The sequence below is a fragment of the Papaver somniferum genome, chromosome 3 (genome assembly GCF_003573695.1).
Source record: "Papaver somniferum cultivar HN1 chromosome 3, ASM357369v1, whole genome shotgun sequence".
NCBI classification, from domain to species: domain Eukaryota; kingdom Viridiplantae; phylum Streptophyta; class Magnoliopsida; order Ranunculales; family Papaveraceae; genus Papaver; species Papaver somniferum.
In genome coordinates, this window is record NC_039360.1 from 23,134,170 (window position 1) to 23,143,711 (window position 9,542).

A 9,542-nucleotide genomic window follows, 5' to 3' on the forward strand; every position below is an offset into this window, starting at 1 on the left:
GAGATAAACTTGGATCGAAATAGCAAATGTGTATAATCGAAGTCTATATAGCAATACGACTTTTCTCTCCAGATAGGAGATAGAATAAATAGACTTTTGAGTGATAGATAAGTTCAAGTCTCCACATACATTTTTTTTCGATGAACTTCCACCAGTTCCTTGAGTAGTTTTTCGTCTTTGCATGACGAACGCCATGGAGTCTAAAGCTCAACTACACTTACTATCTTATTCCAAGACTTAGCTATAAGTAGACTAGAAATCAATATTTATAGTTTTGGCAATTAAACTTGACAAACAAGCTTGAGATACCAACGCTTGCGAGTTCGACCGAGCAATGGTCTAACAGATAGCCTTTACGAGACCATGAGGTATAAGATGTTCTGTATTGATCATGTTAAACATGTAATAACCATCAAGTCCTTTCTACGTACACTAGAAAACATTTACAAGAAGTGGTGATCCCTTGCATGTATAATATGTGCTAGTAGTTTCCCAAACGTAAAATTTCTTGGGAACTATAACTAATCCAAAATGTCAAAGCATCCACCAGAGCCATAAGTCACTTTAGTGTTCCGCATTCTGCATGGATATTTTTCTAAATATCACCTTGTTTTCTTTGTAATATGGATTGTTTACCATTTTAATTTTAGGATGGTCTCGATCCTATTTTATTGAAGACTTTCTGAAATGAGTGATATGTTTTCTTCCGTGATAGCATAATTAGAAGGGGGTTCGACATCTAGTACTTTATAAAACACTTATTAAGAGATATGCCATCACTTTGCACTCTATCAATCTTTTTCCCATTTTCGTTCACTCAAATAAAGTGATGGACGTATGAGTCCTTTCAAAACGATCATCATGTCACAACTAAAGTGGCTTTATGGTTATGAAAAACTCTGTGTGAGTCAAAAATTCAAATACTAGTGATTTACATTTCACCAATTTGACTCATAAATATCTCTAAGAATATGCTTCCTTCCACATTCATTAAAGAAAGTAAAAGATGCAATCATTTACATTCTCATTACTATGAGTTTCCATATGATAATCATTTGCATGGATATCTTTGGAATTTAACAAGGTGTAGATAACTCTCAAGTAGGTAACCTTGTTGCTTAACCAGGATCTCTTGTAGTTGAGATGTTTTGGTGAAAGACTCTGCAAGCGCATGCAATTCTATTTTAGCTTGAATACATAATTAAGTCATTATCTCAACACATTGTTGTTTCTTCATCAATCTTTGGTTAAGCTTTATAGGTCTCTTCTTCTAAGCATTTCTAAGTGATGGCACGCAAGTCTATTCACCAGTTGACAACTTTGGAAGAGGCTTATATTTCCGCGGGTAAGAGATTTCTTTAATTGCATTCCTGAAAATTCGTGTAACCTATTATTGGGTCAACCGAGCGAAGCGAGGGAGGACCCTGTATATGGTGACTTTGTATCAATGTGAAGCGTGACATTTTTTTCCCATTAGACAAAAAAGATTGGATTTGGTTCAACGATAAAATGACGACACAGTCCCTCTTTAATTTTTTTCCTTCTTTAAACAGATGTAAATACCTGAAATGTTGAGGACATTTTTGTCAAATGAAAAAAAACAAAAACACGGGAGTAGCTTAGAGGTCCCGGGGTCGAATCTCGGCCACCTCCAAATTATCATTTTTTCCTCCCTTTTTCTTTTTCTTCTTCTTCCTATCTCTAATCTTCCATTCTTTTTACCAAACGAACAGCAAAATCTCTCCCGAATCCTTTCTTCTTCGTTTCATCTCCATCAATTTCGCACCCTAAATCTCTATTAAACTCAATTTCGACTTTAGAGTACAGAGTTTGGATTCGATTGATTGAATATTCAATATTCTCTAACCTGTAACCCTAAATTCAAAATTGGATGAATTTGAACGAACCACCACCACCATCACCAAGTTCGTCCTCTGCTTTCTAATTGAATATTGGGTGAATTCATTGAATTACTTCCACGATTTCTTGACAGAGAATCATCAACCATTTTTTCAGGAGATCCCAATTTATTTTTTTCTCGAAGATTGCAAACTTCAGATTTGGGTAAAAAAATTCTGATTGAAGAACAATTTGTGGTAAGATTAATGGGTCGCATATGATAATTTCGTATAACTTTTACATTTTTACATTAAGCCTCATTTGAGTCTGACAAACCCTATTAGTTTCTCTATTGTTGAAACTTGAATCTGTGTTTTAACTTGCTCATGACAGAGTGAAATTAAGATGGAAATTTGAATGTGTTTTAATAATGTAATTTCCATGGTTAGGTTGAATGTTTACAAGTTCCAACTATTATTGATGGTTTGTTTTCATGACGAATCCTCCGGTTCAGGTTAATGCTTTTTGTTGGAGTCATCAATTGTTTTGGAATAGCATAGGGTGGTGAAGATACAAATTGAAATGATGCAGACCCCAATCTGGGTAAGATTGTAGTTTATGGCGCTTCTTATCCTGCCATCTCCAAGGTACATAAGTTACTGCTTGTCTGTTCACTTTGTGCGGGCTCTTGTTAAATTTTACCATTCCGGATCACATGTGTAACACTATCTTGAGATTAGGACATTAACTCTTTTGCTGGGTATCCTAGAACATGCATCTCTTGTCAGTTATACTACTTTCAAGTTTGTGGATATCAATCGGTGAAATCCATTTGGCAGTGAGTTGATGGGTGGAACATTATTTGTTATATACTTGCATTTACATGCACACTGTTGCATAATCCTTGTTTTGGCTTGGATTATTAAATAGCTCTTGATCAAGAGTCCTTGCCAATATCTAATTAAACTGAGGAACAGTTGACCCAAATTTGGGTTAAATATTAACCTCTGGTGGTTGCATTTTGAATTTAGTGTCTCCATTTTTATAGGAGTTGTATTTTCATTTTGCAGGGTTTCACTTTCATGTGTAAACCCAAAGTTTTTCAGGTTTTTGTGAAAGGATGACCCAAAACTGGGGCATCAACTAACTTCCCGCACAGTTATTAGCCTCTCATTTGTCACTCAGTGATTATTATTGAAAATTTTGAATTGTATTGGTTTCCTTTAAAAACGATAAGTAATTGTTTGGTGAATGCTTTTTACATGTGCAGGTTCACTTCCTCTACAAAGGCACTTTGCGTGTTCTGCTGGTGCTGATTCATGAGTTAATACCAACGGAAAGTGATTACCATTCCGGTAAACCTTCTTTGCTTACTGATATGAATTGTGGTCCATTATTGTTGATTTCTCATTAATTTTTCTTTTCCCTTTTTTCATCAATGAAAGTTGATGGTTTAGACAAATGGCTGCAATTGTTTAAACTAAACATGTTGAATTGATGGTATTTGATTAGGATTTAAGGAGGGTCTCGGTTTGTTACTTAGTGCGTTTGTTTCTCTCTTAAAATCATTTTCAAACAGAGAACTCTGAAAGGTGATCTGAACTCTTAGTGGCAAGTACCCATAAGGCCATAACCCATACCTTTCCAACTGTTTTATGACTCCTATTGTTTTATGAATGAAGTAGGGTCTACCAAGTTATTATTTTTGTAATTGAATTGATTATCCATGTCTAATGATGCACACATTTTTTAACTCAGATAAAAAGAAAGCCAATAAACTGAAAGCAAATGAGGTCTCTATCGATGCTGATGATCTTGAAGTGAAGCGGAGGGGAAAGAATAAGAAGACTTCAAGAGATAGAAGAAGGAAGAAGAGACAAAGATTTTATTCTTCTGAATCCGATAGTTCATCGGATTCTGAAACGTAATCATCTGAATTCGATAGCGACTCGGATTCCGGTTCCGCCTCTGATTTTTCTTCATCATCTGACATTAGTCCAAGTCTGGTAAATGTTGATAGTCCAGGGTTGCAATATTGGCAAAATTTTGTTTCCTGTAACAAGTTTTGCTTGTAGTGCTTGCAAGTCATTGAAGGTGGTATTCCAAGTCTGGTAAATGTTGTATATGCAGTGTGGTTCATTACTTTCACCAGGCCTTAGTTGTTACCAGATGAAGACATTATTGCTGGAGTAGTTTCTGATGGAAGTTTCTTTCAGTAGTGAATTTAGATTTAACTGTCACTGTAGCAGCAGAGATAGTATTGTGTTTATTGTTCCTTCATTTGTTATGGGTAAGAGGAATCGATGGAATTTTTGTTGGTAGATATAGCTTGGGTATAAGATTATTGCGTCAATTTTTTCGGTCGGCCGTCCCCCGTGTCAGCGGTCATCTAGTTACTTAGTTTGTTTGTTTTAAGGTTGATTAGTTTTTGATACCTCACAATCACCTCCACGAAGATTGAGGATGTAGATATAATCTGAAACTCGTAAGAAAACGTATATAAACAGTAATACATAATGCTCCCTCCGTCCCACTATTAAATGACCTATTTAGTTTAAAATTTTGTCCCACCATTAGTTGACCTATTTCATTAAACAAGGGAATATTTCTAAAATTATCCTTTTGATTGATTATCGTTAATATAAGAAATGTATATAATTTGATATCTATGTTCATATTCATTACGTAGGTGTTTTAAAATGCTTTCCAACGGTACAAAGTTTACGAATATTCATGCTATAGTTTGAGAGATAAATCATTTCTAAATTTTACAAATTATTACCCATAAGGGTATAATTATAAAAAAAATATTTAAAAATAGGAAAATTTGTCATTTGGTCCTAGGCCCATATAAGATGTTATAATAGGGTCCAACCGGGAAACAAACTTAATCTAGGGTCCATAGTTGTTTTAAACAAGTAAAAGATATGACTACCCTTCGTAATAGCACGTGTGGCGCGGCGATAACAAAATTTAGAACACGCTCAAAAAGAAGAGAGATAAAATATGCAAAAGAATAGCTTTCCTCCATCTTTTTTCTCGCACTTCTCCCGAGATTTCAATGAGATCGATGGAGTTTGGTTGCAGTGTAAAAACTGGATCTCGATCTCTCGTAAAAACTATATCTCGATCTCTCGTCTTTTGCTCCCTAAATTAACGAAAGAATGTAGTTGAATTTCAATTGGATCTCTCCTGTCAGATTAGTCTCTCCATCTTTCATTTTCTTTCAATCTTTTAGATTTTAGATAACAGGTAGTGGCGATGGTGTTGGCGGCGGTGAAGGCGTTGGAATTGAAGATCTGTAAATATGTTTAATTCGTATAATTTTTCTCCTTCTCTGTCTTCTGTTCTTTTTTTTTTGTTTTAATCATGGTGTAGATTTTGGTTGCTAGTGTACCAGCAATTGCTGATATAAGAAAAATAAAGTTAGTTATACAATCCTAGAGTATATATATGTTGTACTAATAAATTATCTAGGTCGGTTTTGACATTATCAATTCTCGGTACGTATTAGCCATACTGAAAAAAAATTGACACTAGAAACTTTCGGTACATATTTGCTATACTGAAAAGTATTGGCTAAACTTTCAGTACATACTAGCTATACTGAAAATTTTGCTATCATTAACCTTCAGTACATATTGGTTGCACCAAAGAGATTAGGTCGGTTTTGACATTTTCAATTGCCAGTACAAATGTTCGCCGGGGAATAAATTCCTAGGTCATTTTAATTGATTTAGACATTAGGATCAATACTGATACTGAAAAAAATTACAGAAATCTGTTGGGTTTTTCATTAAGTTAGATAGACAACGATTAACCGACAGACACATCAGTTACAATTACATCCTCTTTTCTTAAAAGTGAAAACAAAATTACATGAGCCCATTGAACCCTGAACCAATGATCCATCACTTATAAAATAGACTAAGATAGTACAAATCACATGTTGTAGAAATTGAATTAATACAATTAAGAATATACTCGGAGACCTCTCACAAATACATGAAATTTGAAGGATTCAGGTGTATTCTTCATTAATGGATCATGAATCCCCAAAAGGGTATTATCGCAGGCACAAGTATAGCAACTCTATGTTCAGGACTTGAATGTTTGTTGAACATCACCCTGAGCTTATGTTCAACAACAGAGATTGCAGAGGTACACAATATCGATGAACTGAACATTACCACCGCGCATCAAACCTAACTCTGCGGGTGAAAAGAACAACATGTTATATATCTAAATAATAGTACAACAACAAGCCAAGCATTTTAGATTGCCAGCTACATAAGAATGATAAAATGCTATCAAATAAAAAGTACATCCTAACAAACTGCAATTTCCTATATATATGGGTTAAAATCGAAACAGAAGCACACACGCATAGTGTTTGGTCACTGATTTCTATTGAGAGCAACGTTTATACACCGAGAAATAACACAGTACATCATTTATACAGTGACAAAATAACACAGTACATCGTTTATACACTACTTTTATTTGGAGTGCAGGGTTTATACATTGTCCAAGAATAGATACAATCCTAAAATGTCAAAACCCTACATAGTACATATAAATTCCATGGCAAAACTTGTACCTGCCAATCTATGTGGTCCTCAATACCATCACAACGTTGTGCCCATCCATCCACAATGACCGGATAAGCTTCCTTCCGCCGCAGAACAGATGCAAAGAAATACTGCCAAACAATGGTGTTATACTAATTTATTAGAGTACATACCTGTTGCACCTCAAGTACATACCCGCTGCACTGACTACAAATAAACGTAAAACAAAAATCAAAGTGAAGTACACTTTAATTTGAATTACACTATCTACAAAAAGTCAAGAAATGTCAAAATGTACTAATTTTTTGGTGGCAGTCATTGTCCAGACAGTTTAATCATCTAAAGGAAGTGTAAAATACCAAACCTGAGACAATCGATCAAGAATAGCTTGTTAACCCGTAGTTCCAAATCGACCTGCTCTGCCAGCCTGCGAAGCGAAATATATACTTAGTTAACAAAATTTCTTGTTTACAGAGGGGGTGCTGCCTCTCAATCTTTCTTGGTTACTTTGCAGAAGAATACATTACAATTACAATTAATAAAAAATTACAGAAAATCAAGTTTAGCACTGCACTGCTAAATTATATACAAAAAATATGGGTTCACTTAGAATCAAACTCACCATGGCACCATGTGACAACATTTTCTGCAAGTAAAAAGATGCAGATATGTACATACAGAAACTTGATTCCCCCGATAGCCTACAACCCATCAAAATCCCCTTCAAACTCCAACCTTCACATAAATTTCAAAGATGATAAACACTATATTCCATCAAAATCACTACTATTCTATTCTGGTAAAAAATGAGTACATAATAAACGCACTTTGTGGAACTGAGAGTACATAAGAAGCGTACTCCCAAAAAAGAAACAATATTAGCATCAAAGCTCAAAAAAATTCCCTCTCTATTACATCACATTATATTATTATCAAAACTACAAATGGTAAAGCAGCATTAAGCATCTCCGTTTAAAAACCGTAGTAGTTATATCAAGTTGTTCTCCGTCAAGCCCCTCACATATAAGTTATTGCCAGGAGGGCATCTACATCTAGTAAGAAAAAAATGGAATATACACACTCAACGATGATAAATAAATAATCAGCACCATCACTCGAATATGCACCATTTCTCGACTACCAAAACCTAAAAAATGCAAGTCATTCACAGTAAATCAAATCCTAAACACTCAAGATTAAGATAAGTTTACGGTCTGCTTATAATTCCTTAATCACAAATCTACAAACATTAAACCGTATCCAAACAAAGAGTAACTATAATCCTGCATATCCGTGCTCAGTTTATAAAAACTGTACTCAATTTTTATGACAGTACACCAAATATACACCCAATTCATTTCTCTTTTTTTTTTTACTGAAAGGCCTCAATTCATTCTTTATACATCAATAAATAACATTCCAGATAAGCATTTCAAGCCTGTATCCTTGAATAACCCCAATCCATGACTATATTACTAAGTAATTTAAACAATTTTCGATCTCAAATTAACATATCAGTTTTTCCCATAACGTATTTAATAGCCAAAATATCATACCAAACAGATCGTCAAAAATACATCGAATCAATTTACGGATAAGCAATCAAACATCCAAAATTTGATTACTAATAAACTGTAACTAGTAGATCTAATCCAACACATCATTCCAATTTAAGCAAGATCATACCAATTGATGCAATTACCACAAATAAAAAACTCAGATCTGAAAATAATATCTTAAAACCGTAATAAAAAATGAAAATAAGACTAAATTAAGCATCTCACCATTTTTTTGGGTTGTTGGAATCATCAATCGAAGGAGATAAAAAAAATTAAATCCAGGGCACTAAATCTTAGGTGCAAAAACTGATATGTCGATCAAAGACCTAGCAAGAATCTTCATCGCCAGTCGCCAGAGCTATTCAAACCGAGAGAGAAAATGAAAATAAATGAATTAGGACTGGTTCCACCATAAATATATATTATGGGCTTTTTCGGTATTTTGGACGCTCCAATTTCCTAGCACACGTGTGGCAGGACATGTGAATAAAAACTTGGGTCCAAAATTCTTTTCTGTTTCTTATTATGGACCGAGGGTTAACAGGATCTTAACGGTGGACCTGCCATTAACTAGGCCCATAATAATAGTACCTATTGGTAATTCCTACTTAACAATACTCCTCCCCATTCCTTGCCTTAAGAATTGTGTAAACTTCAACTAGGTCATTTAATAGTGGGACGGAGAGTACAATGTATATAATTAGGGCTGTTCATGGTCGGTTTTGGTTCGGTTTCTAGCGAAACCAAAATCTAAACCAATACTATTGGTTTCTAAAATTCTAAACCAAACCAATCCATTAACCATTGGTTCGATTTCCAAATGGTTCCAGTTGGTTTCGGTTTGTCCCAGTGGTTTTTGGTTAACCAATAATTATGTCAAACCAAAAAAAAATACACAAATTTACAGATAAAAAAATCGTAGTTGCCGATAGTATTGCTTTGCACAAATTTACAGACAAAAACAATAAAATAAAAAAAATATCAAGAACAGTTAAAGCTTACTCTAATTCTAGAGATCAAAAAAATATATATAATATATCTTAATTTAGTTATTGACAAATAAAAAAGAAGGAAGACGGGAAGAAAAAAGTCGAGTAACAACAGCTGTAGTTAGGGGTGGAGAAAGGAGGCGACTGAGAGAAGGAGAAAGAGAAAGAGGGAGTGTATCATAATGACATATTAGATTTAGGGTTTCTATTTATCCTCTAAATCAATGGGTAGAATCTAATACTCGGTAGAAACTAAGTTTAAAAATTAATCTGTTTTCCAATGGCTTTTGGTCCGATTTTATAGGTCAAACCAAACCAAAACCAACACTATCGGTTTTCCACTTTCTACACCGTAACCAATCCATTAGTAAATGGTTCGGTTTGGTTTCTTCCTAATTGGTCTGGTTTGGTCCGGTTCCAGCGAAAAACCAAAATCATGTTCAGCCCTATATAAAGTGGATACCTTTGAGCATTTTGAACAAGGTTCTCGTTTTGGTTTGCTTTATCATTAAGCAATAATGACATGGAATGTCATGTCTTTTTTAGTTTTGTGTTCTTATGATCCGGTCAATTATCGGTTTTAG

General features: G+C 34.4%; 1 protein-coding gene and 1 long non-coding RNA gene across 3 annotated transcripts; one reads left to right on the forward strand and one right to left on the reverse strand.

Moving 5' to 3' along the window:
- Nucleotides 1–1,644: 1,644 nt before the first annotated feature.
- On the forward strand, nucleotides 1,645–4,192 carry LOC113355562 (peptidyl-prolyl cis-trans isomerase CYP95-like). Of its 2 annotated transcripts, none has more exons than XR_003362479.1 (4): nucleotides 1,645–2,096; nucleotides 2,354–2,486; nucleotides 3,110–3,194; nucleotides 3,598–4,192. XR_003362479.1 is itself a non-coding variant. In XM_026598451.1 (4 exons), the coding sequence occupies exons 2-4, from the start codon at nucleotides 2,422–2,424 to the stop codon at nucleotides 3,765–3,767; spliced, it is 276 nt and encodes a 91-aa protein (XP_026454236.1). In that variant the 5' UTR covers nucleotides 1,645–2,096; nucleotides 2,354–2,421; the 3' UTR covers nucleotides 3,768–4,192. The 2 variants fall into 2 exon arrangements, 1 of the variants encoding a protein (XP_026454236.1); XM_026598451.1 differs by having other exon boundaries at nucleotides 2,354–2,442.
- Nucleotides 4,193–5,671: 1,479 nt separating this feature from the next.
- LOC113361019 lies at nucleotides 5,672–8,326 on the reverse strand. The gene is made up of 5 exons (XR_003364912.1): nucleotides 8,195–8,326; nucleotides 7,033–7,145; nucleotides 6,775–6,837; nucleotides 6,440–6,617; nucleotides 5,672–6,050 (listed from the first exon to the last, which is right to left on the reverse strand). It is a non-coding gene; the product is annotated as an uncharacterized LOC113361019 (long non-coding RNA).
- Between the last annotated feature and the right edge of the window lie 1,216 nt (nucleotides 8,327–9,542).